The following is a 27754-nucleotide window of genomic DNA, read 5'->3' as shown; positions in this document are numbered from 1 at the left end:
CTGCATAGGGAGTTGGGCTTCAGTGACAGAGGGTGACAAAGCACTCTGTTAACATGCTGCTGACCCCGCTGACCCAGTGGTGATAGGTAACCAGGAGTTAAGAGGCTGCAACATCTTGCCTCCAACCCAGATGAAAGTCTTTCACTTCCCTTAGGCGCAAGTCTGAACTCTGACCAGTTGGGAGTCTTTTGGGGACCATGGATTCCTTTTGTCCATCAGTCACTTGCACTCTAATGAGGCCCCTGCTGTCTGTCTAGATAGGACATCTTGATTGGAGGGGCAGCTGTTTAGGAGACCTGGCCTTGAGGGTGGGAGCTGCTTCTCAGGATAAGGAAGGCCAGGGTGACCACCAAGCCCCATCTGGGAGTGGAGGGTGCCAGGCCGAGTGGGTGAGGCATGGAGGTCTCCTGAGGGAACACTGTGCTCTGAGACTCTTACTCAATGTGTCAGTCTGACACCTCCAAGGACATCTTGTTCCCATCTTGCCCTTGCGTAAGGTCCGGGCCCAGCAAGAAGAGGCCTGAGGCTCTGCCATGGACACTGATCCAGCCCGGAGGCCCAGGTGTGCTCTCATCGACCCCTACAGCCTCCCTGGGTGGGGAGAAGGGACTTTTCCCTCTCAAAGACTCGTGCCCCTTATGTGTGGGTGAACGTCAGCCTGCTCAGGCTCCTGTGTGAGCCGGGCCAGCGTCTTCGTCTATCTAGGCCTCAGTGTTCTTGCCTGTAAAGTGGGGTTGATAACAGCGTTGGCTGATTAGGAGGCTTGAGGAGTCGGATGGCACCCAGGCCGCTCACAGACTCCGGGGCGGCGGGAGGTTGGGGTTTGGGGGCGTCACCGCCCAGCCGGCCCCGCCCCGCTTCCTCCTCCCGGGTCGGGCGGGCGGTGCCGTCGGCCCAGCCTCCTGCCCGGCGCCCCGCGGGCAGCCCCGGGCCGCTGCGCCATGTCCGCCAACTGGTTCCGGCGCCGCTTCCTGCCTGGGGGTCCGCTCCCCGCGCCGCGGCCGCCCCGGCCCCGCGCCAGCCCCGTGCCCTACCGGCGGCCCCGCTTCCTGCGCGGCTCGGGCTCCAGCCCCGGCACCGCCGACGCCTCGTGCCGCCCGGACGCCCGGCCAGTGCGCAGCCCGGTGCGGGGCCGCGCGCTGCCCTGGAACGCAGGCTACGCCGAGTGAGTGCCCGGCCCCGAGCGGCGCCCCCGCCCCCGACACTCCCCGCTCCCTGCGACTCTCAGTCCTGAGGCCCCGACCCCCACCCTGTGATCCTGCCTGGGGTCCCGTGCTGACCGAGAAAACAGGCCAAGCTGAGTGAGGAATCCCGCCTCCCCAACCTTGTGGATAACTCCCTCTTGTCGGCACTTCCGCACTCTTGACAACCTCCCCTATTCCACCGTAGGTCGGGAAGGACCTGCCCCCCTGGGGCTTTCAAAAGAGGTAGGGACACTGGGTAGAATTCCAGCGTTCTGGGCTTTGGAGACTCCCCCCCATCCCTCACACACACACACACACACACACACATCTCACCCTGGGTTATGGCCTGTGCAGCATTGGACAGGGATTCTGGCTGAGATGGGACAGGGGATAGGCAAGGAAGCCCCACACCTCCGCAGGCAGACTTGCCCTTACCTCCCAGCCCAGGTCAGCAGGTAAGCTCCAGATGGGCTGGGCCCTGAGTTTTGCTTTAGCTGTGAGGTTACTGAACAGTTAGCAAATTTACAGCATTTGTTTGTCCAGGTGTGTGTCAGGGACAGCATGGGGGCTGTTACTCCAGAGGGAGGGTTCCTCTCTGTGTTCCAAATCTGTTCTCTGTGCCCATGGGGGCATAGGTGTGTCCCTAAAGGGTCACTGATCACTTCCTGGCCTCAGGATCATCAATGCAGAGAAATCTGAATTCAATGAGGATCAGGCGGCCTGTGGGAAGCTGTGCATCCGGAGATTTGAGTTTGGGGTTGAAGAGGACCAGGAATGGCTGACCTTGTGCCCAGAGGAGGTGAGTGCAACTGGGCCTGAGCCCCTTTTACAGGCTGAGGCCAACATTGGGGCTAGGACTGTAGACTGAGGTTCTTGCCCTAGTGCCCTACATTCAGCCAGGGGACAACTGGGGAGGCCAGGCAGAGCCTGACGCCAAGCCTTCCTGTGCAGTTCCTGACAGGTCATTACTGGGCACTGTTTGATGGTCACGGTGGTCCAGCTGCAGCTATCCTGGCTGCCAACACCCTGCACTCCTGCCTACGCCGGCAGCTGGAAGCCGTGGTAGAGGGCATGGTGGCCACTCAGCCCCCCATGCACCTCAGCGGCCACTGCATCTGCCCTAGTGACCCCCAGTTTGTGGAAGAAAAGGGCATTAGGGCAGAAGACTTGGTGGTCGGGGCTCTGGAGAGTGCCTTCCAGGAGTGTGTGAGTGTGACCTTTGGCTGGGAAAGGAGGGAAGGTTTTACCCTCAGGGACCTGAGGGACTCTGGGTTGTGGGGTGTCCCTGCACATGATGGTGATCACCCTGGATCTTTGGATTGGGAGGACAAGATTGGGTTGGTTGGTTTGTTACTAAACAGTTATCATAACCCCACCCATTTATCCAGTGCCTACTATATGCTAGGTACTTTTCCTGTATCATCTTGTTGCACACCCTGTTGGTCCTTGGTTTCCCTTCCTCACTGTTTTGAATAGGACTTCCCTACCTCCAAAGGGATACGTCTAGATCTCCTGACTATAGGGATCCTGGAGTCATAGCTAGACTTTGCGCTGGGACTGCCATGCTTGCTAGTGGGGAAGTAAACTGTAGGGTGAGGGTTGGGGACAGTGGTATGCTGGCAGTACAAGCAGCAGCTAAAGTAGCCTTGGTTTGCTCCAGGATGAGGTGATCGGGCGAGAGCTGGAGGCCTCAGGCCAGGTGGGTGGCTGCACAGCCCTGGTGGCTGTGACCCTGCAAGGAAAGCTGTATGTGGCCAATGCTGGGGATAGCAGGTGAGTGAGCCCGGAGGGTGGGCAGGGTGGGGTGGGCAGACAGGCAGCAGAGGCAGTGGGGACAGTGAAAGGGGGCTGGAAGTCGAGAGACAGAATTGGGGAAGATTGGCTGAATTGTGTACTTAGCATGTGTCGAGTGTGAGGGCGGACAGCAGATGCCAGGGAGGTCAGAGACCTCAGGGACCAGGCCAGATGGCTGAGGCTTTACCCTGCAGGCCTTAGGCAGTCATGGGGGCCTTTGAGCAAGGGATTGGTATGGGCAGAACTGGCCCCTGGTGGTTGGAGAAGGGGCCGGCAGGAGGGAGGCTATGGGTAAGGATGGAGGCTGCCCCACAGACTTTTCCCTCTCCTCTAAAACCTCATCCAGGGCCATCTTGGTGCGGAGGGATGAGGTACGGCCCCTGAGCTCTGAGTTCACCCCGGAGACTGAGCGGCAGCGGATCCAGCAGCTGGTAGGTGCCCTTGGCAGAGGGAGGCTGTGGAGCCCCAACTCCTGGGCCACCAGAGGGAGCCTGATCTAAGCATGGCCTCCCTATTCCAGGCCTTTCTCTACCCTGAGCTGCTGGCTGGCGAGTTCACCAGACTGGAGTTCCCTCGGCGACTGAAGGGGGATGACTTGGGGCAGAAGGTTTTGTTCAGGGATCACCACATGAGTGGCTGGTGAGCAAGGTGGGGTTGGGGGACACAGTGGGGAGAGCCCTGGGGTCCAGGCTCAGCTGTGTGGCCTGGGGCAGTCCCCTTCTACCTGCACAGGGTGGGCCCTGTGTTGGGGGTGGTGAGGTGGTAAGTAGGGCCTGGGTTGATGCTGGGTTTGCTCCTGGTAGGAGCTACAAGTGCGTGGAGCAGTCGGATCTCAAGTACCCACTGATTCATGGACAGGGTAGGCAGGTCAGTGAATGGCGCCTCCAAGAATCTCTCTTAAATTGCCCCCTGTAGAGGTGGGAGCTCCTTTGTCCCTTGTGGGGAGCTTTGGCTGGGGTCCTAGGGACTGCTCCAAGGTCAGAGGATGTTTCTCCCTCAGCCCAGGTGCCCAGGGCCACAGTCCACCTCTGTGTGCTTTACTTGTACATTTGCTGGGGCTGTTTGCTGTCACCTCATACCTCCCTTGTCTCCAGGCTCGGTTACTGGGAACACTGGCCGTCTCCCGGGGCCTAGGAGACCATCAGCTCAAAGTCCTGGACACAAATATTCAGCTCAAGCCCTTCTTGCTCTCTGTCCCACAGGTGAGGGGGCAATAGCCTACACCAGCTTCTATCTGCCCAGAAAGGCAGACTACGCAAGGTTGGCAGGAGCTGGGAAGGGAGCCAGTGAGGAAACCTTAGGCTTAACTTGCAGGTGACTGTGCTGGATATGGACCAGCTGGAGCCGCAGGAAGAGGATGTAGTTGTCATGGCGACTGATGGGCTCTGGGATGTCCTGTCCAATGAGCAGGTGGCACGGCTGGTGCGGAGCTTCCTCACTGGCAACCGAGAGGACCCACACAGGTACTATAGCTGCTGGGGATCTGCCTGGGCCTGAGTTGGTGCCAGCAGAAACACCAAGTAGTAGTCATGGCTGAGAAGACAACACTGCAGATGAGTCCGACTGAGAACAGCTGGCCAGGACTAGAGCTATCTCAAGCTTCCTGGGGGTGACTGTGGGTCCCAAAAATCTCTGGGTCCAGACACCCATGGTCCAACCTGTGGCCTTCCAGGCTTGTGGCTTGTTTGGCCCCACAGTTCGACTGCATTGCTTGGGTCCTCAGTGTCCAGCACTGTGCAAGTTCTCCCTGAGGGCTGGCCTTGCCTCTTTGCTCGGACCCCGAAGTACATCTGCAGGATGGTCCCCACAGGTTCTCGGAGCTGGCCCAAATGCTGATACACAGCACACAGGGGAAGGACGACAGTCCCACACAGGAAGGGCAGGTGTCCTACGACGACGTCTCTGTGTTCGTGATTCCCTTGCACAACCAGGGCCAAGGGCGCAGTAGCCACTGAGGATTCAAACATCGCATCCCAGAACCACTTACGGGCCAGGTGCATTGTGAGCGTCCACCATGGTCAACAGCAGGTCTGCCTGCCCCACCCCCAGACCCAGCCCTGACCCCACCATTTCAAGGGGAGCATTTCTACAAGGCAGTCAGAACTGGGAGAACGCAGCGAGTCCAGCTCCCCAGGTCCCCCTTTGGCGGGCAGGGAAAGAGCACTAATGTCAATAATGTCTGGCAGAGTCACTTTACAACTTAGGAATCCATGTAAGCCTCCTCAGATAGGATCCTTAACAGCCCACTATATTATCCCCAGATGAGGATAGCTGGACTAAGGGCATTGGCCAAGGATGCCAGGAAGGGCAGACAGCCTGTGTTTGGATCCGGGTCTCTAATGCATAAATGTCAGATTGTCTACTCAACAACCCCCAAAGCCCATGCAGAGTGCCTTATGGGAAGCCTCATATCTGCTAAACAGCCATCTTGAAGCAGCCCTTGGAGACCGACCAGTTCAGGTCCTATCCTGCTCCCCTCCGTGCTGAAGGAGAAGCACAGGCCCGGGGCTAAAGTTGGGGGAGAACTAAGGGCCAAGAAGGAGCCCCAGAGTTGACTGAGTAGTGAATGCCCCGATTACTGCTGCTGTCTCTAGCCCAGTCTCCTGATTGCTCCTCTCTGGCTCCAGCCCTGCCCTAGGCTGATGCCTCAACAACACCGTTTTGTTGTTCCCCATCACCTTCCTATTAAATGTTTGCGTGCAGAAGAACCCTTGTGAATCGTGAATTGCTGTATAGCTTGACATTACAGTATACCTTTTGCTTTTTCTTGTTCCCTTCTAAAAAAAATCACTCTTAGCCTTAGCTCCATCTTACAAGTTTGCCTATAGTCAGCATTGTGTTTTCTCTGTGGCCTCCCCAGTTCGCAGCTTGGGGTGAGCCCCAGTGAGAGAACTGCTGCCCAAGGAACAGAAAGGAGGTCTCCACCACCACCACCATCTGTGGGCTCTGGGCTTGAGGTATCAGAAGGGATGCCTTGTTTTTTTTAAGGCAAATTATAGTGATTTTAGTATAAAGTTTATAGTAAATTTATAATAAAGCTAAATTTACCAACTGGAGACAACAAGTCAGTTGGAGCTCCAGAGCTTGCTGTTTGACGAGTAGCTTAGTTCTTCATGTTCCTCACAAGACTGTTTTTATCATCCAGCACTTGCCAAGGCTCAAATGCTCAGTAAGTGTTTGTTGAATTATTTGTTGAATTTCATGACCTCAGCCTTTCCTAACTCTTCCCTGATCTACTCCTACTTTGGTCTACGATTAATTCTTACCAGGCAACTCACAGCCCTAAACTGCAGCCAGAAAGGACAAGGGCCAGTAGGCCACAAAACTGATGGTTAAACTTGTTTATTTAACACAATGGGGAGGCTTTCAGACCTCCTTTCCTGCCCATTGACTCATTTTAGACTCTACTTCCTGCATGTTCTCTAGGGAAGAGATAGGAAAAACTACAAAACTACTCATTTTTTACCTAGTCATATTCCATAGCCCAGCACTTCTGGGCCTACATCTGTCCGCAGCTGGGTCCTGAGAAAATGTGGTTGGCCCCAGAAGCTCTGGGCAGCCTCTCCAGGACTCTAATTAGGCAGCTGGCAAGAACAAGAGTGTGCCCTACCAGCCTGCAGTTTTACTTCCTCTTTCCTCAGCAGTCCCCACCCCCACCACTCACCTTCCTTCCCCCCACCCAGCAAAGCGTAGGCAGTATCCTGTGCCTGCCAACCAATCACCCACATCAACTACTGAGCCTGCTTGCCCCAAGTCTGCTTTACTTTGCTTCTGACCCGGCCCGCTGCCTGGTCTTGCTCCTCACACCACCAGGCTGAAGCCCAGGGAGTGGGCAACAGTGGGTCTCTCAACTGCAAACAAACCAAACTGACAGGAGTGACCACTGCAGGGGCAGCCACTGACTTCCGTGTTCATGTCTCTCAGCAGAGCCAAACACTGCAGTAGCCTTCCCACCAGGCCGTGAGGGAGGACTCTTCCTGCTTGAGCAGTCGTGTTGAGAGCCTATGCATGGCCTACCACTCACAAGCTGGGACGCTCCCTCTGCTGCCCTCCAGAGTCCTTGGCCAACCTCTAATGACCATGTGCAAAGTGGCAGGCCCAAGGTGTTGCAGCTGAGGATGCTACTAGTGAGTTACCAACTCACCAGCCAGGCAATGGGTTCACAAGCAAGTGGCCAGGCCTGCCAGAACTGGTTACAGGAGCCTCAAAGACACCCCACTATCCTTGTCCCCCACAAACCAGGGCCTAGAAGGATGAACCTTATTCCACCTAGAGGCTGCCAATTTGATCAAGGGTTGAGGTAACAGTGGGGGATGAAAGGCAGCCTGAGGTACATGCCAGATGCAGTCTTTGAGGATCTCAAGGTTGGCTCAGGCCGGCCTTTTCCTGGTCACTCATTTCTGGCCCTATGGCTGCTTATTAGAACCTGGAGTTGAGGAGACCCAGACTGCTATGCATTGAGAGCTGGATCTAGGGGTTTCTCCCACCAGCCCACAGGCCTTAGTCACCAGGGGCAGTCCCAGGGAGCCCAACAACCCAACCACACAGCATTACAGTGAGTCCCAGTGTGAGCTAGGAGGACTAACAGGAGACAACCCACCCCCTCCCTCCAATTCTAGGAACCAGGCAAACAATGCTATGAAAACCCAATGGAAGAGGCTGCAGCCATAAAATTCTGTTTAAGACAGATAACATGGAAAAAACGTTTATATGTTAAGTACAAAAAGGACATAAAATTGTATATACAATAGAATAACAACTATGTAAACACACCAGAAATCTATGCACAGAAATGTCTAGAGGAACACTAAACACCAAAAGATTAGCAGTGGTAACATTTGGGTGGCAAATTGATTCTTTTTAAAATTCCCAGATTTTTCTTAATAAGCATTAATTATGATCACAACGGTTTTCTTAAAAAAAAAAAAAATACCCCACTGGCTGGTGGTTGAGCAGTGCAGTGTCACTGTCGCATATAAATCAGAGGCTTTGGCCCTGATTCTTGAGAGCGTGGTGCGCCCCCCACCCGCAGGAGAGCTTAAGCACCTCTGGCTCCTACTGAGGGTGTCCTTGCAGCCCTGATGCTCCTCAGCCTCTCTGACCCACAGACTCTTTTCTCCCTTAATTCTGCCTTTTCCCACTACCACATCATCTTCGGTCACTTCCAGCTGCATCTTTCCCTCTCCTTCCCACCTCAGGAGCCAGCTCTGCAGCCACAGGTCCCCATAAATAGAAGCAGTGCAGTGCATATTTTCAAAGGACATGGTGCCTCAGCTTTGGACACACAGGAACTCAATACAAATCATTTTCCTGCTGATAGACAAGTCATGCGTGGTGGCTGCTCTGGGTACAGATATGTTAATTATGCAGGCTTTCTTATTAACCTGTAGTTCCAAGTACTTCCTCTGAACGGTTAGTCCTACCATGAATTTTCTACCCTGGAAAGCCAGGGGTGGGCAGTAACAGCTCAGATCACTTGGTTTCTAAAAGTCCCTCCACTCTGAGAATGCAGAGCTATACGGTGTGTGGCACCTCAGAAGCTGCAGATTCCAGCCCATGTCTGGGAAAGACATATGCCCCTTGCTTTTAAGGTTAAGGAACAAGCCAAAAAGTAACTGCTAAAAAAGCAAAACAAAACAGTAATTGCTAGCAATTCACAGCCTATTCCTGCTGCTGAACAGAGGCAGTAATGGCTTGCTTTCCCCACTAGCAGCTAGGTACTCTTGGGCAAGTCAAACATAACCTTGTTGAGCCTGTTTCTGGATCTGCAGGGAATGTGTTACTTGCTTAGATGTTTGGGAACTTAGTAAAATAATATGCCACTTGTCCTGCTCTAAGAAGGCCATGCAGGGGAAAAGGCAATGAGCTACCTGCAGCTCACCTCAACCCCGATTAGGAATCCTCCCTCTCCCAGGAGAAGGCAAGGAAAAGAAGTTAAGAAAGCAGACATACCAGGTAAACAGGAGTGGCCTATAATTGGCAAAGAAGCCTCAGACAAGCTGAAAATGCTCTGGTTCCAGCATCCTGTCCCCAAATGCTGGGAGCCAGACACAAAAGGCATGCAAAAGTGACTGTCACATACATACAGGCGCAGACAGAGCATCACTGGGCAAAAAGGGGGCTAATACTGCAGAGAAGGCCCCAAAGTGCGGCTTGAGGAACACAAGGGAGTCATTCCAAGACCCTCACTTAGCTGCCATGGGGACAGCAAACACTCAAAAGCTTTGCTTTTGTTCAGTCTCCCGAAGGGAAAAAGGTAATAGGGAAGACTAACACTTGTGACAAACACTATTAGCAAGAATGCAGTCTTTCTCCTGGGGCAGAGGACTCTATCTCCTTCACTCACTCACTCACTCACTCACTCACACACACACACACACACACGCGCATACATACATACATATATGTATGCACAGACATGATATATTTAAATGAAGGTGTACACACACTGTGCTAAAATACAAACAACAGAAATCCCAAGTCATATATAAAAAGGCTAAATATAACACAAGCCTAGAGCCAGCTCCTGGTTGGGAGCTGGGGAAGGGGTGGTATCATCTGGAGACTATGTACACAACTTGTGGTGGGCAGGGAAGGCATCAGTGTAAACAACTCAGACTCACTCCACAATACTGGCCCACAGAAAAGCGTGATGTATCTCATGTACAAAAATAGACGCCCACCTTGCTTCTGTATACAACCAAACTTGGCAGGCACCCAGAAGGACTGTGAGTTAGTTTTGATGACAGGGCACCACACCAAGCTGCTGCTAAACCTCCCAGCCCTAGGAACTCATCTGCTACCCCTCCTCCCTCACCCAGAGCCTGAGGCACACCCAGATCATCCACCCTCACATGACTAACTTGCAAGGCTTCCTGGCAAGCAAGGTCCTTCTGTATCTGTCCCTTTCTGACCCTAAGATATATGGAGACTTATTTCTGTAAATATTTGGCACCTAAGTAACATGATGGTTGTGGGTAATGCCACAATGACACAGGGAGAACCAGTAACAAGACATGCAGGGTGAGGGCAAGGGGCACTGAGCTGCCCTAGCATCTCAAAACCAGAACTGTGGCTTCCCACGCATTTATGGGGGTGGGCAAAGGGATGTGCAGAATTAACAACTTCACCGACTCCTCAGCAGCAAATACATTCAAAACTGAAGGTGTCTTGAGGGCCCCACTATACCCTAGTCACGAGTCTGGTCACTCCTCTGGAGGAGCTCAGTGCAGTGACAGCTGGAAAATCTGAGTCCCGATGAATCTGCCGCACCAAGAGTCCTTTTGAAGAAGCTTGGCAAAGTAATTTTTTTCTTTTGAGCAAATGTACAGCACATCCTTGGGAAGGCCATGTGGAAGGATGCTCTCCAGCCCAGTCAAATGATCCAATCTCACTATTATCTTAGTTCCCTCTGAGTTTTTTCCTACTGGCCACCCTCGCTGTACAGAAAACAGCCAAGCACTATGCAGGTCAGTCATCAATGGTGGGCAACCAGAAGGCCTGGATGGAAGGAGAACATAAGTCAACTTTAAAAAGCCAAGCCCCTCTCCTCATTTCTGAGGGTTTTTCTTACCCCTCCCCGACCATCAAGGCACCCAACCCCAAAGTTGGAGGAGTTATGGCTGGTGGCCTTCCCTCCTGACCAATTGACTCTGGCAATCTGTGGACAAACACTCCCCCATCTATGTGAAAGTAAACATTGTCTAACTTCCACCATAGTGGTCCAGTGGTAAAGAAAAGAAGAAGTGCTGTCTGGGGAGGTGGGTGTTTGGCCTCACAGCTAATCTACCAGGTGACCTCAGACAGACCCTCTCATTCATGAGCTGTAAAAAATGTGAGGGACTGGATTGGATGGTTTTGCTGCAATTTTTTCTGACACTGTTTTCTTTGTTTAAAAAAAAAAAAAAAAAAAAGAAATGGAGCAATATGTTCTGGGTAGGCTAGTAATGAAATGCCTCATACCCAAATACCCAGGTAGGTTTAGGAGATGCCAAGAGGAAACTGGAGGCTGAGACTCACTGATGCTTTGTTCTGCTAGTGTTGTCTAGGAAGAGACAGGGGCCTGGAGAAAACTCTAAGTGGTGAGTTGTGATCAACTATAAGAATTTCTGATGAACTCAGCATAACCTGAGAGGAATGGAAAACTGAAAGGTTACAGCCACAAAAGGCTGGTTCAAAGTATTTTAAGAAGCCAAAAAGCTGTGAGGCATAGCCCCAGGTAGTTTGGGCATAAAACCAGGAGCCAGAGCAAAAACTGGCCTAAGATCTCCTGGGAGCTCGCGATTCCAGGTAATGGAAAGAAGAGCAAAAGTGAAAGACCAGCCCAACAAAGATCAGATAATAGAGGTGAAATAGGGAAGCCACCAGCTGAGAAACATGAACTTGGGTGCTTGTAATTGTACCTATTTAGAACACAGCTCACTGTGCTCATTGAAGGACCCACCACCCCAACTGGAAAGGGCCCCCAGATGGAGGACATCTCCCGTTGTTCACATACCATGTTGGAACAAGCACTGGCAAAGGTCATGAACTTGGGGTTGAACTGCAAACAGGTAATGGGGCCTGTGTGTTTGCCATCCAACACAGCTACTTTTATACCACTCTCTCCATTCCAGACATGGATCTTGCCATCCTCTGAACCTGAAGAGAATGATCAAGGAATATAACGACAGCTCAAGGCACAATACAAAGACAAGTGGCAAAGAGACATGGATTGACATCTGGAGAGAGGCCAAGCTTCAGGACCCAGCCACCAGGAGAAACGGAGAGGGAGTAATGGCAGTGAAGAAAAGACACTTTGGGAACTGATCTAGACCCTAGTTATTTGTTCCTAGGCAAGTCACTTCCCCTCTAACTTCAGTTTTCTCATTTAAAAAGGGGGCTGAATACGATCACCCTATGAACATCTACACTAAGGTGACTGAATGAAGGGTTACACCAGTGCTTATAGAGTTTAACTCTATGATGGTCCAGGGAAGACCAACATTAACGCCCATTCCCAGAAAAGAAAGCAAAGTCAGGACAGTTTAAAGACACTATACCTTTGACATAACGTGCTACCCAGAAATCTGAGAAACTCTATCTCAAAAGAATAATAAATAATATCTTAAATTAGTTAAAACTAACAGAAATAACATAATGCACAGTACCAGATTAGTAACACCCAAGGTGGGGGGGATAAAGGAAGCTTACCAATCATAATAAACTGCGAGTCTGGAGTAAACGAGGCCTCCAGTGTGACGGCTTTGCTGTTGGCATAACCCTAAAACAAGCAGAACAATTCTTATTACAGTACCATTAACAAAAAATAATGGCCTACAAACACTGACCCCAGCACATACATCTTCTTCTTCTTCTTTTTTTTGATTAAAAAAAAATTTTACCTGTAAAATATAGATAGCAATTTACTATTTTAAGTATTTTTAAGTGTACAGTTCAGTGGCACTAAGTATATTTAAAATGCTATGCAACCATTACCATCTTCTGCCTCCAAAACCTCTTCATCATTCCGAACAGAAACTTCATAATCTTTAATAGTAACTCCCCATTTCCCTCTTCTCCTGCTCCCTGGCAATCTCTGTTCTACTATCTATCTCTATTCTAGGAAACTAATATAAGTGGAATCGTACAACAGTTGTCCTTTTGTGTCTGGCTTATTTCACTTAGCATAATGTTTTCAAGGTTCATCCATGTTGTAGTACATACATCACCTTCCTTTCTGTGAAACCCTTTCTTCCTCACGCACAGTGCTACCAAGGTTTCAAACTCAGCTACCACCCTTTACAATTCACCCCCTTATCCCCAACTCCATATTCAAGGGGGCAAGAAAATGTTTATGGTCAGAAATTTATTATATTATCTAAACACCAAACTTGAGTCACTGGGTGAGAAGTGAATGTCTTAGAATCCAAAAGAAATAATGCCACGTGCAGGAAGAAAATGCAAGTCCATGCCTCGACGAGTGAGCCAAGGACAACTGCCGTTCTCCACCAACTAGCTAACACAATTCTCAGAAAGGATGAGCATGGAAAAAAGGTAGAGTATGGGAAAAAAAACATGGTTAAAAGTTGTCAGCTCACCCCAAACGTATGCATCACCACTCCCTTGAATGCATCGATCAGACGGATGAAGCTGCCATTGGTGGAGATGAGGATGAGTTTGCCATCATTGCTGAACTTAAGTCCTGTCCACTCACAAGTCCGATCATACTGCATCTTAAATGTTGCAAATGGCCCCTGCAAAAGACAGACAGCAGCCCTAGGCCCAAGGCACATCAATAATTCCTTCTGCCAGAGCCAAATCTCATTCTATCCCTTTAGATTCCTTTTTGACTAGGGAAAGCAGAAGATGAAGTACTGCTGACACTTTCTAATTTCTACCACATACCTCCTCTACTGTAGAAAAAGGCTCTTAAATGTCCATCTCACCCTTCAAAACTTCCATAATATCAAGACAGTTCAAAGATTCAAAGATTTACCTTATCAAAAGAGCGAAGATCATAAAGTTTGACCATTTCAGAATTGACACCTGCAGCAAAAATTAATCCTTCTGGATCAAAAGAACAAACTGGCTTGCCCTGTAAATGCATGAGGCCCTGAGAAAAAAGAAATTTTAAAAAAGTTAATGAACCCAGGATCCTACCAAAAGCAAACACAAAACTAACTAAAATGAAGTTAAAAAAAACCAGGTCTCCATACAATTGATTTCAGATCAACCCTAACTGTATAATTTTATAGACACTGAATTCAAATAAAAACAAATCCCTGGAGTCTAAAATCTATAGTTCAAAGGCTCCAGGAAAACTGCTTTTAAAGCACTAAGTCACAGATCATAATAAGTATGCATTGCATTAAGGTATTAGCTTAATTACCAGCTACCTACCAGGAAAAGATCTTCTCCAAAATTTAAAGACCATGGGATCCCAGAGAAGAATCACTGCTTTCCCCCTTCCTTGAGAGGGAGAGGTGAAAACGCTTGAAGTGTAACTGTGAGGTAACATTACCTGGCAGTTAGGAGACCGGAGATCCCAGAGCCGAATGGTCTTATCAAGAGACCCAGAAATGAAAGTGTCATCCACAGGTGACATGGACAAGGCCACCACCCTGTAATGCATCAAGATAAATAGGAGTTGAAGCTAAATATTAACAAAAATTGGATATGAACTCTAAACCACTTTACCTGCCTACCTATATATATGTGTTCTCCTAAAAACTCCATTTTAAGAAACATACGCAAGCAATCTGGATCAATCAAAGGCAATTAGTATAACTAAAAAAGCAACTTAAAGCTACAGCATAAAAATATATGATTCCAATGCAAATCAAATCATAATGAAATACCACTTCATACCCAGTAGCAAAGCTATAATCAAAAAGAGAGATAACAACTGTTGGTGAGGATGTGGAGAAAGTGGAACCCTCATACACTGCTGGTAGGAATGTAAAATGGTACAGTTGCTTTGAATAAGTTTTATACTTCCTCAAAAAGTTAGAGTTACTATATGATCCAAACATTCCACTCTTAGGTATATACCCAAGAAAAATGAAAACATATGTCCAAAAATTCCCCCGTACATGTATGTTCACAACAGCATTATTCATAATTGCTAAAAAGTGGAAACAACCCAAATGTCTATCACCTAATGAATGGATAAAGAAAACGTGTTGTTGTCATACAAGAATATTATTCGGCAATAAAAAGAAATGAAGTACTGGGGCTTCCCTGGTGGCGCAGTGGTTAAGAATCCGCCTGCCAATGCAGGGGACACGGGTTCGAGCCCTGGTCTGGGAAGATCCCACATGCTGCAGAGCAACTAAGCCCGTGGGCCACAACTACTGAGCCTGCGCTCTAGAGCCCGCGAGCCACAACTACTGAGCCTGCGAGCCTAGAGCCCGTGCTCCGCAACGAGAAGCCACCGCAATGCGAAACCTGCGCAACACAACAAAGAGTAGCCCCCACTCACCGCAACTAGAGAAAGCCATGCGCAGCAACAAAGACCCAACACAGCCAAAAATAAATAAATAAAAAAGAAAGAAATGAAGTACTGATTCATATTACAACATGTATGAAGTGAAAGAAGTCAGACACAACAGGCTGCATATGACCTGGTTCCATTTATACAAAATATCCAGAATAGGCAAAGTTATAGAAACAGAAAGTAGATTAGTGGTTGCCAGGGGCTGGGAAGAGGGGAAATGGGGAGTGTTAATGGGTGCAGGGTTTCTATCTGGGGTGATGAATATGTTCTGGAATTAGATAGTGGTGATGGTTGCCCAACTCTGTGAATATACTAAAAACCACTGAATTGTACACTTTAAAAGGGTGAATTTATGGTACTGAACTATATCTCAATTTAAAAAAAAAAAAGCATGATTCCTTAACTAGAGGTTTGTGGACTATACTGATGTTCTCAAACCTGAGTGGCACCAGCATCACCTGGAGGGTGGGTTAAAATAGATTGCTGGGATCCACTGCCAGAATTTCTAATCCAGTAGGTCTGAGGTGAGGTCTGAGAATCTGTGTTTCTAACAAGCTCCTCAGTGATGGTGAGACTGGTGGTTTGGGCCCCACACTTAGAGAGCCACAGCCCTATGCTAATAGCCTACGCTATATTTCTGATATGGGTCCCCTCTTATGGTTACACCATTCACTCACTGAAAAACACTTCTTCCAAGGCCTCATCCTGAGCTCTCTCATCCCCTCTGCTCATGTTCTTGCTCTGCCATGCTCTGCATTGAAGATACCCATCATCTCCCCAGCATTTGGGCCCAGCCTGTGGAGAAGGATGGCATGTGACTCCACTTTACTTGCCTCTTGGAGCATGCCACGGCCCTAACCAGAGGGATCCTTGAGGTCCGTGGGCTATGACCTGTACAGTGCCTATGAGTCTGTAGTACCACCTATAGAGGAAGCCCTTGTGAAAATGGACACTCAGATGGCTCTTCCTTCTGGGTGTTATGGAAGAGTAGTTCCACATTCTGCCTTGGCTAAAAAATGCTTCACAGACATAGGAGCTGGTGTCACAGGTGAAGATTACAGAGGAAATGTTGGTGCTATACTGTCTCTTTTTTGTTTTTGTTTTTTTGCTGTACGCGGGCCTCTCACTGTTGTGGCCTCTCCCGTTGCGGAGCACAGGCTCCAGACGCGCAGGCCCAGTGGCCACGGCTCACGGGCCCAGCCACTCCGTGGCATGTGGGATCCTCCTGGATCAGGGCACGAACCCGCGTCCCCTGCATCGGCAGGCGGACTCTCAACCACTGCGCCACCAGGGAAGCCCTATACTGTCTCATTTTGACGAAAAAAATTGGAGTAAAAAAAGCGGATCAAATTGTACAGCTCATTTGTGAATGGGTTTTTTAAATGTAGAAATAGAGGAAGTTCAAATTTTGGATGACTGTGAAATGGGTTCAGGAAGTTTTGGTTCCACTAGAAAGAATTAAAATGTATGCCATGAGTAAAAAATGGAAAAATGTATTTTTTCTTAAAAATAAAGTTTTTGACCAAAAAAAACAATTCTTCCAATATAACTAAATTAACATTTGCACTAGATCATCAACTTAAAAATTTAAAAGATACTGTAAGCCAAAATTTCCTGGGAATGCTGAGGTGGTAATAAAACGGAGTGAGCAGAATGCATATGAACGTGTAATTTTACATCACAGTATTCAGGTCAGAAGTTCAGAGGAAGTCTATCTTGGCACAAGGCTCTACGATAAGAAGTAGAGGGAATACAAGGAGAAACAAGACTTCAACTCTAAGGAAGCTTAACTGTCTAGTCCAGACAACTCCAAGAGAGGGTCAGAGAAGGCTTTCAGGAAGAAGCAGCACCTGTGGTGAACAGGGTTTCAATGGAAGTTGCCATATAGGAAGGCATGAGGCAGTTCAGGAAGCAGCCCAGAGTTCACTTCAACTGGAGTGGTGGGAGATAACACTGGGAAAATGGGTCAGGCAGAGGGAAAAGAATCTGACTCCAAGGTTTCTTGAGGGAGGCTGTGGTCAGAGCTGTAAAAGCAGGGAGCAGAAGCAGGATGCTGAGGGACGGGGAGATTAGGAGTTGACAATAATTTACCTGAGCTAGGACAGAAGCAAAGGAGTATGGAGCAGAATGACACATGAGGTTAAACCTAAGTAGAATGAACGGGATTTAACAACTCACTGGATGTGAAGGCAGGAAAAAGTAGTGAACAGGTAACAGAGCCTTTGAGTCAGGAGAATTGGAAGGGACAGAGGTGAAGAAACATGAGGCAGACAGAGGAGCTGGCCCAAGGAATTTAACGATGGATGGAGTATTGGACCTGTAGGTAGAAGTTGAGTCTGGAAATCATGGGCTGAAAATACTGATTTGGGAAGTTATCTGAGGTGAATGAAATCAGTGATGGACCAAATACCAAGAGGAGGAGAAAAAAGCTAGGGTAGAACCTTGTTTAGAGTCAAAAAGAGAAAGAGAAGCAAAAAGTAGCAAAAACAGAACCAAGATGAGAAGCCAAAGGAAAAAAAGTTTTACTGAGAGGTTAAGCACCAAAAAAAGCCCCAGGCAGTGGATTTTACCTGGAGGCAGCAGGGAAAGGGGAGTAAACAGCTTGGCTTGGATGAGTGAGTTAAACAGTGAATGAGTATGAGGAGGTGAAGGGAATATGCAGATTATTCTTTTATGTTTGACGGTGAAAAGAAGTGGGTGACATGCTCAAGAAATAAATTTAAGATAAGGAAGATAAAGAAGACCGAGTAGGGCTCCCCTGGTGAGTAGGGCTTCCCTGGTGGCGCAGTGGTTAAGAATCCGCCTGCCGGGTTCAAGCCCCGGCCCGGGGAAGATCCCACATGCCATGGAGCAACTAAGCCCAGCACCGCCAATTACTGAGCCTGCGCTCTAGAGCCCGTGAGCCACAACTACTGAGCCCAGAGTGCCACAACTACTGATGCCCACGCACCTAGAGCCCATGCTCCACAACAAGAGAAGCCATCACAATAAGAAGCCTGCGCACTACAGTGAAGAGTAACTCCCACTCACTACAACCAGAGAAAGCCCACATGCAGCAACGAAGATGCAATGCAGCCAAAAATAAAATAAATAAAAATAAATAAATTTAGAAGACCGATTAAGTTTGTGGGCAGCAAAGTCCAGTAAGGAGACGGAAGTAAAAACAGAGGGGTTGGTTTTCTCAAAGAAGAAAACGCTACTTCTTTCTCAGGGAAAGTGTTCTAAGGAAGAGAGGAGTTTAGGTGAAAGAGATAGGAGCTGAACTCATTTTGGATGGCCTTGATTTTCTCAAAAAAGGAGGGACAAAGTCATCTATTAAGAATCAGGAGGTCAAGGGCTTCCCTGGTGGCGCAGTGGTTGGGAGTCCGCCTGCCGATGCAGGGGACACGGGTTCGTGCCCCGGTCTGGGAGGATCCCACGTGCCGCGGAGCGGCTGGGCCCGTGGGCCATGGCCGCTGAGCCTGTGCTCCGGAGCCTGTGCTCCGCAAGGGGAGAGGCCACAACGGTGAGAGGCCCGCCTACCGCAAAAAAAAAAAGAATCAGGAGGTCAAGAGATTGGGCAACTGGGAAGACTGGAAAGAATTTCAAACAACTGCAATCAACTTTGCGGTACGTGGGCCTCTCACTGTTGTGGAGCACAGGCTCTGGACGCATAGGCTCAGCGGCCATGGCTCACGGGCCCAGCCGCTCCGCGGCATGTGGGATCTTCCCGGACCGGGGCACGAACCCGTGTCCCCTGCATTGGCAGGCGGACTCTCAACCACTGCGCCACCAGGGAAGCCCTGCAATCAACTCTTAACTACAGACAGTATATTTGTGAACATTAATTTGACTATAAACAAGCAAAAACATCTACTTGTCACGAGCCATTCTTTGAACTACACAGTAACCAACAGCTGCCACCTCTTAACTTCAGCAACACAGAAATACCCTTGCCCAATCAGAAGTGCAGCTGAAAACAGTGCTCTCGGTCTACCTCCTGTCAGGGCTCTGAACCACTCCAAGCCATACACGGTTACTGTACATTTGCAAAGGAAAGCACCAATGATTAATATATCATCCAAGGGAAAATGTGTTTAACATTCAGCCCAAACTTGAAAAACTGGAGGAAAAATACCAGGGGAATTGGGATAAGAGACAGAGAGAAGCAACCTGCATTACAGAACAAAATAAGGGCGACTTCCCTGGTGGCTCAGTGGTTAAGAATCTGCCTGCCAATGCAGGGGACATGGGCTCGATCCTTGGTCTGAGAAGATCCAACATACCATGGAGCAACTAAGCCCATGTGCCACAACTACAGAGCCTGCACTCTAGAGCCCGCAAGCCACAACTACTGAGATTGCATGCCACAAATACTGAAGCCCTCATGCCTTAGAGCCCATGCACCACAACTACTGAAGCCCATGCACCTAGACCCCGTGCTCCACAACAAAAGAAGCCACCACAATGAGAAACCTGCGCACCGCAAGGAAGAGTAGCCCCCAGCACCGCAACTAGAGAAAGCCCGCGCGCAGCAAAGACCCAACGCAGCCAAAAAAAAAATAAATAAATATATATATACCTTAAAAAAAAAATAAGGAAACAAGTTTCTTGACTTTCAAAAAGTATGAAAGGACAATCTTTTTTAAATAAATTTATTTATTTATTTTTGGCTGCGTTGGGTCTTTGTTGCTGCACGCGGGCTTTCTTTAGCTGCGGTGAGCGGGAGCTACTCTTTGTTGCGGTGTGCGGACTTCTCACTGCGGTGACTTCTGTTTTGCAGAGCATGGGCTCTAGGCACATGGGTTTCAGTAGTTGTGGCACGCAGGCTCACTAGTTGTGACTCACAGGCTATAGAGTGCAAGCTCAGTGGTTGTGGCGCACGGCCTTAGCCGCTCCACGGCATGTGGGATCTTCCCAGACCAAGGCTCGAACCCGTGCCCCCTGAATTGGCAGGCGGATTCTTAACCACTGCGCCACCAGGGAAGCCAACAATTTTATTAATTTTTTTAACATGCTCATTAAGCTCTTCACGTGGAACACGTTTATGTAGAGCAGGGGCATGCTGAAATGGGGACCACCTATACTGGAAGGTCTCAAACATGTAAATGTACTTTCATTAAGGGATGTCTGATATTTGGGATCCCTAAATGCCAAATGTTATTTTTACTATATAGGTTTCCACTGAATATCTTTTTTTTTTTTTTTTTTTGCGATACGTGGGCCTCTCACTGCTGTGGCCTCTCCCGTTGCGGAGCACAGGCTCCAGACGCGCAGGCTCAGCGGCCATGGCTCACGGGCCCAGCCACTCTGCGGCATGTGGGATCCTCCCAGACCGGGGCACGAACCTGTGTCCCCCGCATTGGCAGGCGGACTCTCAACCACTGCGCCACCAGGGAAGCCCCTCCACTGAGTATCTTTAATCCACATTCTTCCTATTAATGTTTTAACTGAGGTTTCGGTTTATCTATGAAGTCCTACCCCTGGCCTCTACAACCTCGATTAATCATGAGTTGACTGTTTAGGGAAGGTTAACAAGAGAAGATTAAGAGGTATGCCAAACAGTGGTGAGAAACTAGCTTCAGTTCACTAATAAAATCTCTCCACTCTTTCATTCTCTGGATAACCTCAGGGATAAAAGAACTATCTACTTCTGTAACACGTGCGTCTTACCTTTTGCTATGTCCAGGAAAGTATCTGATGTATTTGTTGTCATGCAAGGACAGGTAACGGATAGTATCTGTAAGAAGATAAATAAGGCATGATGATATCCTACTATTTTTAAAGGAATTTACTTTGCATTTTCATCTTGAAAAGACAAGGTCAAAGAATTCATTGTTTTCCATAACCCAAGCAAGGTATGAATAAATAATAGTGAATAACTACTTTTCACGGGACTAGAGATTTCACGTAATTCAAAAGCAGAGTTCTCAAGTTGACAGCATATAAAGCAATGTTTAAAATCACTATTGCTGCCAATCTTTGGCTTCTGCATAGTTACAATGAAACTTGTCCTGCAAACATGCGCCCCCCACCCCGCAAAAAAACCCACAGTTTTAATGCCCACAGAATGGCAAACCTTAAAGAAAAACATATGGCTACTGAGGACACAGACTCAAAGAATTAAACAGCCATGCTGAGTTGAGGATCAGGCTGGACTCTGGCATAAGATACTTTTGTCCAGCGTTTTTGAACAGCATGTCAACCCAACCCTCACCTCATCTTAATGTAAACTGGATACACAATTTACATTAAAACTAAATAAAATGGAAAGAGAAGTAATGTTCTACTACTTCTTTTCTAATTAACCAACTATCCAATGGTCCCTTATGCAGACAAGTGAATTATAAAGTGGCCAAAAGAAGAAATGAGAAAATTTAGGTTAAAAAGATCGCAAGACATTTAAAAATCAAAGTCATGAACTATACCAAGTCATAGCAGTGAGAATTTGACAATATCCAAGAAAGAAATAATCCCAGAGATTTGTGCTTGGGGAAAATAAGACAAATACTCTTAAAAACCAAATGATTCCTCTGAAAAAGCAAAACAAAAAATAATGGTGGTGGGTAGGGAATGAAGTGCCATAAAGAACAGAACTGGAAAGTACAATGCCCCTGAAAAGACTAGGAATAAGAAACAATTGTTGAGAAAAAGGTAATAGGAAATGGGGCCAAAATACAGAAAGGAAAGCATAGAAAGAACATTCTGGAGGCAAACACAACACAGGAACAAAGAGGCTGAAAGCACCAAGTCATCCCAGTGGTTCACAGGGGTACTAATAAGAGGGCATTTAACCTGGTAGAGAAAAAAAGGCACTCTTTGTATGTTCCAAAACTAAACATGGTTTTCCTTGAAAACATGTTCAAAGTTCTCGAATGACAACTATAAAGTATTCCTGGTTGTTCTATTGCTAGGAACTACTCACCTGCCCTAAGCAGAAAAAGACTTCCTCCCCATTACCTGGTTTTCCCAGAGATGAGCAGGGCGTCGCCATCCTCTCCGCCCCACTCGGTAGCTGGCGCGCTGTTCCTGGCAAGGCAGTGGCCTGTACAGTTATCTCCTGTACCGGGTGGTATCATAGACCCTCAAACTGTACAAACTACTACCTCAGCCTGGAATCAGGCAAAATGATACGGAGCGTTGGAGGAACTCTTCAGGATGGATGCACTCGAGACAGGAAAGGCAACATCCTCACAGCAGAGGCCTGGCAGCAAAGCTGCAAGTGCCACACATTTGCCTCATCTTGCACCATATTTGGAGAATCCTCATTTAATCACCCAGAAAAACACCCCAACAAAAGAAATATACCCCAATAGAAGAAATATACCATTCATTCAGATGATCACAGAGATATATTTCCTCAAGATCCTGTTTTATATTCTCGTCCAAAAGCATCAATTGCACTGCTTACTTAGAAAACCACTTCTGAAATAGAGGCATGAAAAGTATAAACGATATACTTACTAAAAATCAAGTACAGGCAGAAAAGTCTCATTAAAAAAAAAAAAAAAAAAAAACTTCTACCCATCTGCTCTGAGATAGGCATAACCAAAATAGCGGTCTAAGCAATCTTTGTTGAATGACATTAGAAAAATCGTACTGCTAAAAATGAAACAATCAATAAATCAGTGAGATAAGTTAAAAAAAAAAAAAAAGAGTCCTAACATGAAAGTGTTATAGCTCAATTCCAAGACAATCTGTCAACTGAGAATGACTTATCCCAGGGGAAAAGCAGGTAAAGGCAGAGATCCTTTATTAGAGAAAGAAATTCACAAGTTTAATTTCTAAAAATAAGTCTTTATTCTTCAGAGACATAAACTTTATTTAAAAGGAAAAAAGAAGAGACTTCCCTAGTGGTCCAGTGGCTAAGACTCCGTGCTGCCAATGCAGGGGCTGCGGGTTTGATCCCTGGTTGGGGAACTAAGATCTCACACGTGTGCAGTGCGGCCAAAAAAATAAGATAAATAAATAAAAGGAAAAAGGGATAAAATTCAAATCAAAAAGTGTCCCTGGAATCAAAGATAACTAAGGTCAGCATACTGTCCTTTGTGACACAGACCATAAATGGTTGGGCACACACCAAAAACTCTTCTAAGGTCTGCTAAACTACCATAACTCAAGGATCTGTAAAACTTTTCTCAAATGTATATATTTTGAACGGGAAGGTAGCATTGTTTACCACTTGCTGTCAAGTATTCTTTCCTTTTATTTCTTCTAAACGCATTCAAGTTTCAAGAAGTTCAAACCGTAAATACAATTCGTGGCTTCCTATTTCCACTCTCCACTCTAAACTGGAGACCTTTCATACTCAGTTAAGTCCTTCAAAAGTACTAATGGCTTGCTCGCTTCCAGCATCCCTTCAGTCATAACAATGTTAGCACAGCTAACATCATAGGAAAATTTAAAGTAACTATAACCAAACAGAAGTACTCACAAAGATTCCGTGAACAATTTAACAAAGGAAACCATGACCATAACTTCCTAAAAAGAAGACTTGCTTACCGTCTATTTTGTTAGAGCTGTAAACGACTGTGTTTGCTGCATGAGTGTATCTGATGAGGTCCACGCCATATTTCTTACTGTACAGGGTTCTCTTTGGTCTGATGAGGAAATGGACAGAGAAAGAAAACCATCAAAATCCTCCATCACCAAAATCTAGGATCTTCATATAAAGAGAAGCACTTGAATGATGTGGAAAGGGTGAAGATTCTTGGTAAGCTCTAACACTGAAAAGAAACAGAATTTCTTCCAAAAGGGTGGAAACAAACAGAATCAATCAAGTGCAACAGCCTTTCACCTCTGAATACCAAATGCCAAAGTTAGGAAGTGGAAGTAAATCTGATGTCTCAAATCAGCCTGTTCAATGAACTACAACGTTCAAAAGTAAGCTTTGAGGAAAAGTACATCTATTTGGGAAGAAAGACACACAAAACAAGTCATAACTTACAAGAAAGAGGAAAATGGGAACACGCCAGACCAAAGAGGCCAGAACTTAAGCCATACACTTGGAAAGAAGCTCTTTCTTTAAGAAGAAATGATTTATCAAAACTGAAACCAGATGCAAAACTGCCTTTCCTAATATAACCTAGTATTTCCATCCTCTCTATCTTACAGGTCCAAAGCACTTACTGAGCCTTTTACAAGACAAACCTCACTCTCCCTAACAAAACTAGTCATTGATTCTTTTCTCTTCACTTAAATATAAAATCACATATTTCTAAGCTAGAGGTTATCAGTCCATTTGTTAAAGTTCCTTAAATGTTATCTTCTTCTATAACACCTTGAAAATCAAGCTGAAACTGATCTCAGCAAAATATTTAACCAAAAACTTCATAATATTCTACATCTAGGTATAGGAGAACTTCATAAATCCTATATTAATGTTTATCAAGAATTTAATTTATGAAAAAGAAGTTCACCCTCTCAATGTAAAAGCCTCTTGAAACCTAGATGCTAAACAATCAGATGACTCAGGGAACTTTTAATCATTTGCACTTTCAATTTTTGTGACGTCAAGGGTTTCCCTACATTAAACCTATTTACAAACAAGACTTCTCACTCCAAATGCACTTAATTTTCCACATTTTTACCTTTACTGAAAGATCAAATAAACAAAAAGAGCAGCTCAAATGCTACCTTGTCAAGTCCACCACCCTGGGTTCTGCCATGTAGTTACTGTGTGGTAACCACTGAGTGAGTGAACGTGAGTGTGAATGTGTGCTTGCTCTCAAAAGATAGTTGACTTTGCTCCTACCAATGGAAACAGAAGCTTACTTATCTCAGTATTTACCCTATAATAATGAAGACAGAGCCTGGAGAACCAATGTTAAAGGAAAATTTTCAGTTCCACTTATATACGGCCTATTTGTCTCAAATATATCCATATCCAAATATATCCATAATATTAACCTGAGATTTTGTTCTTAGTAACATAAATCTTTTACCTCATATCATTTCCTAGTTTGAAAGCAAGATCCTAATGCATCCATTTCAGAGGATCTTACAGAGCTTATGCATAACATTCTTTCACGAATATTGTGGTAAGCTTCTCTGCACAAACTATGATTCTGGTTATCAGGTACAAACAAATAATATTAAATCCTTCTCTCTGAATAATTCACATCACCTACCACAGATAATATCCTTTGTATACTTTCAAATTAAAAAAAACAAAACAAAACAAAAAAACACTTGGGACTTCCCTGGAGGCCCAGTGGTTAAGACTCTGTGCTTCCAATGCAGGGACTGCAGGTTCGATCCCTGGTTGGGGAACTAAGATCCCACATGCTATGCAGTGCAGCCAAAAAATTAAAATTAAAAAAAATTTTTTAAATCACTCAGTGGATGAACTCTATTACAAAGAAAGTTTAAGTGAACAGTACACATGGAAAATATTAAGCGTAAAGAATCTTGTTTTAGCCATTTTCAAACTCCCAACATTAGTACCATCTAATAAAGATACTGTGCCTTCCAAGAAAATGTTACTTTTCTTCCAATGTTGGTTTGACCTACACTAGTGGCAAATTTTTTCTTCACATTACCACTTAGGATCACGGATTCCTAGAGGCCAGAGAAGTGATCTGACCAATGTCACATATACCTGGTCACAAGGCCAAACTAGAACCCAGGTCTCCTATCAGGTCGCTCTCTGACCACAGGTCACAATGAAACAAGGTCACAATTAATCCATACGAATATTTTAAAGAGCATGCTGTATACTATTGTATCAATGTTAAATTCCCTAATATGGATAACTGTACTCTGGTTACCTAAGAAAACGTCCTTGTGCTTAGGAAATCCATGCTGAAGTGTTTAGGATAAAGGGGCTTGATACCTCCAAATTACTCTCTAATGGTTCAGGGAAAGAAAAAACATATCTGTGTGTGTGTATGTATCTACAGAGAATGACAAAGCAAACAGAGCAAAATGTAACCAATTATTCCTGGGAGTTCTTTGAAACGATGATGTAACTTTTCTGCAAGTTTGTAATTATGTAAAAATGCTACATGAATGAATAAACTGCATTATGTTATAAAATTAACATTTTACTTTTAACAAGACAGCCTTCAAGTCAATGTCATTCCTACTAACCGCAGAAATTATGCAGTATTTGAAGACAAACTGTGAAGAAATGCTGCCACAACCTTCATTTTCTTTGAATGAGGATATACATCTCCATCCTCAAATTCATCCAGGGAGAGTTTCTAATCTGTGCACAAGCACTAAACATTTCAAGCAAGTCAGCTTCAATTTACTTCTAGCTCCAAGACCCCACAACCCCAATCTCCACCCTAGCTTTATACGTTACTCTCTATTCCAGGCTAATGCAAGTGGCCGGACCTGGACGAAAACCCATCTATGAAATGAATAACATTGACTCACATCTCTCAGCATCAGTCCAGCTAACAATTCTCTCTTCCCTCAGGACCACCACTATAGGTCACTCTTCCACATACCGCAAGCAGATCCAGAGCCAGTTACATAATACTTTTTCCAAAGCCCAAATGGGAAAAAATTGGGCAGAACAATATAGCACTACTTTAGATAACCAAATTCACAAACGAAGAGACAAGTTCCAAAAGAAAGTTTATAGAAGACATTGGTTTAAACAAAACAGACAAAAGGAACAGCTGGAGAAGATAAAGAAAAACCCAAGGATTCAAAAAGGAGATCACAATTTAGCAAGGTTTGGAGAAAGCAAGTCTGGGGCGGGGGTGAGGGGAAGCTGACAGGTCCCCAGGGAAAAAGGCAAAAAGCTGTGCTTTTAAGATTTTGCAGAGATACAGGTGTGGTGAGTCTCCAGAGGACTTGGGACAACCTAGAAATGTCATGATCAGACTCGGAATTATGATAAGTCCAAGCGGACCATAACGTATAATTTTTTTAAAAAGTATAAGAAGAAACACGAAGTTGTTAGACGATGCTTTCTTTGTTCTACTAGGAGGTTCACATTCAGGTTGGGATGCGACAGCCAGGTGTGTCTGGCAAAAAGGAAAAGTTTCGGATGCAGGTAAAAAGTTAACTATAAACGTGGGCATCGGGACTGAGGGAGCAAGAGAATGATTTGGACCAGAAAGGAAATGTCAGGGGGCCCAAAGAGGCAACAAATAAATCCTGACAGTTAACAACTGCAACCCACGCGGCCTTCCGGCAAAAAGGCGGCGGGAAGCTGAGGGGCAGGGGACGGGTGAAGTGCCAGGGCTGAATCGAGGTCACCGAGCAGAGGGCAGAGAGAGCGAGCTGCCGCTGCTGAACGAAGCAGCAGAGCAGCCTCTGCGGTTCTGCGCGGGGGCCACAGGCACCTTCGACGGAGTCAGAGGAGCGGAAAAGCTACCAGCTGGGGCAGCGGAGGGCGGACCCTGCATTTAAAGGTCAAGGTCAAGGTGTGGTTTGGCCAGAGATGCTAAGGCTCTCTGTGAGGAGACCGAAGGCAGACGAAACAAAAATATGATTACTGTTATTGCTATCGTTATTTTAAGAGGAAAAAAAAAAAAGGTCTCCCGGACGGCTTCGGAGGGGACGCGGCCCTGGCAGGAGTGTGTGCAATACAGGCCGCGGGCCAGACCGGGGTAGAGGGCGGGCCGCGGGGGGAGCGCAGGGCCACGACGGGGAGGGCGGGAGGGACTCAGACCCGGGACCAAGGCCACCGGTGCACTCACTTGCCCTCCTGGCAGTCATAGAGCACGATGGAGTCGTCGTCGCTGCTCGAGATGACCGTCTCGCCGTTGGGGCTGAAGTCGAAGCAGTTAATCTTGTCCGAGTTCTCGCGGAACACCTTGGCGACGCGGAAGCTCCGCAGCACGCTGTCGGTCAGCTTCAT

At 46.8% G+C, this 27754-nt stretch overlaps 2 protein-coding genes across 2 annotated transcripts; one reads left to right on the top strand and one right to left on the bottom strand.

The window, feature by feature from the left end:
• The first annotated feature begins 921 nt into the window (after positions 1 to 921).
• Positions 922 to 5680, top strand: PPM1M (protein phosphatase, Mg2+/Mn2+ dependent 1M). Its single transcript, XM_079712761.1, has 10 exons — positions 922 to 1165; positions 1860 to 1983; positions 2136 to 2390; positions 2845 to 2957; positions 3325 to 3409; positions 3499 to 3617; positions 3782 to 3845; positions 4073 to 4180; positions 4293 to 4441; positions 4789 to 5680. Exons 1-10 carry the CDS (start codon positions 942 to 944, stop codon positions 4931 to 4933), a joined length of 1386 nt encoding a protein of 461 aa, XP_079568887.1. The 5' UTR covers positions 922 to 941; the 3' UTR covers positions 4934 to 5680.
• A 4726-nt stretch (positions 5681 to 10406) lies between these two features.
• WDR82 (WD repeat domain 82) lies at positions 10407 to 27754 on the bottom strand (the record flags this gene model as incomplete). Its single annotated transcript, XM_079713330.1, has 9 exons — positions 10407 to 10478; positions 11476 to 11618; positions 12171 to 12240; positions 13058 to 13213; positions 13456 to 13572; positions 13981 to 14080; positions 20608 to 20674; positions 23437 to 23534; positions 27594 to 27754. The coding sequence occupies 9 exons, from the start codon at positions 27752 to 27754 to the stop codon at positions 10449 to 10451; spliced, it is 942 nt and encodes a 313-aa protein (XP_079569456.1). The 3' UTR covers positions 10407 to 10448.

Source organism: Hyperoodon ampullatus (assembly GCF_949752795.1).
Source record: "Hyperoodon ampullatus genome assembly, chromosome: 10".
Lineage (NCBI taxonomy): Eukaryota > Metazoa > Chordata > Mammalia > Artiodactyla > Ziphiidae > Hyperoodon > Hyperoodon ampullatus.
The sequence above is the reverse complement of the archived record's forward strand: the minus strand, read 5'-3'. Positions and strand labels throughout refer to the sequence as shown.

Coding starts and splice junctions, on each gene's coding strand:
- PPM1M (XM_079712761.1), top strand. CDS start 942: ATGTCCGCCAACTGGTTCCGGCGCCGCTTCCTGCCTGGGGGTCCGCTC. Junction 1,984..2,135: donor TGACCTTGTGCCCAGAGGAG/GTGAGTGCAACT, acceptor CTTCCTGTGCAG/TTCCTGACAGGTCATTACTG. Junction 2,958..3,324: donor GCCAATGCTGGGGATAGCAG/GTGAGTGAGCCC, acceptor AACCTCATCCAG/GGCCATCTTGGTGCGGAGGG.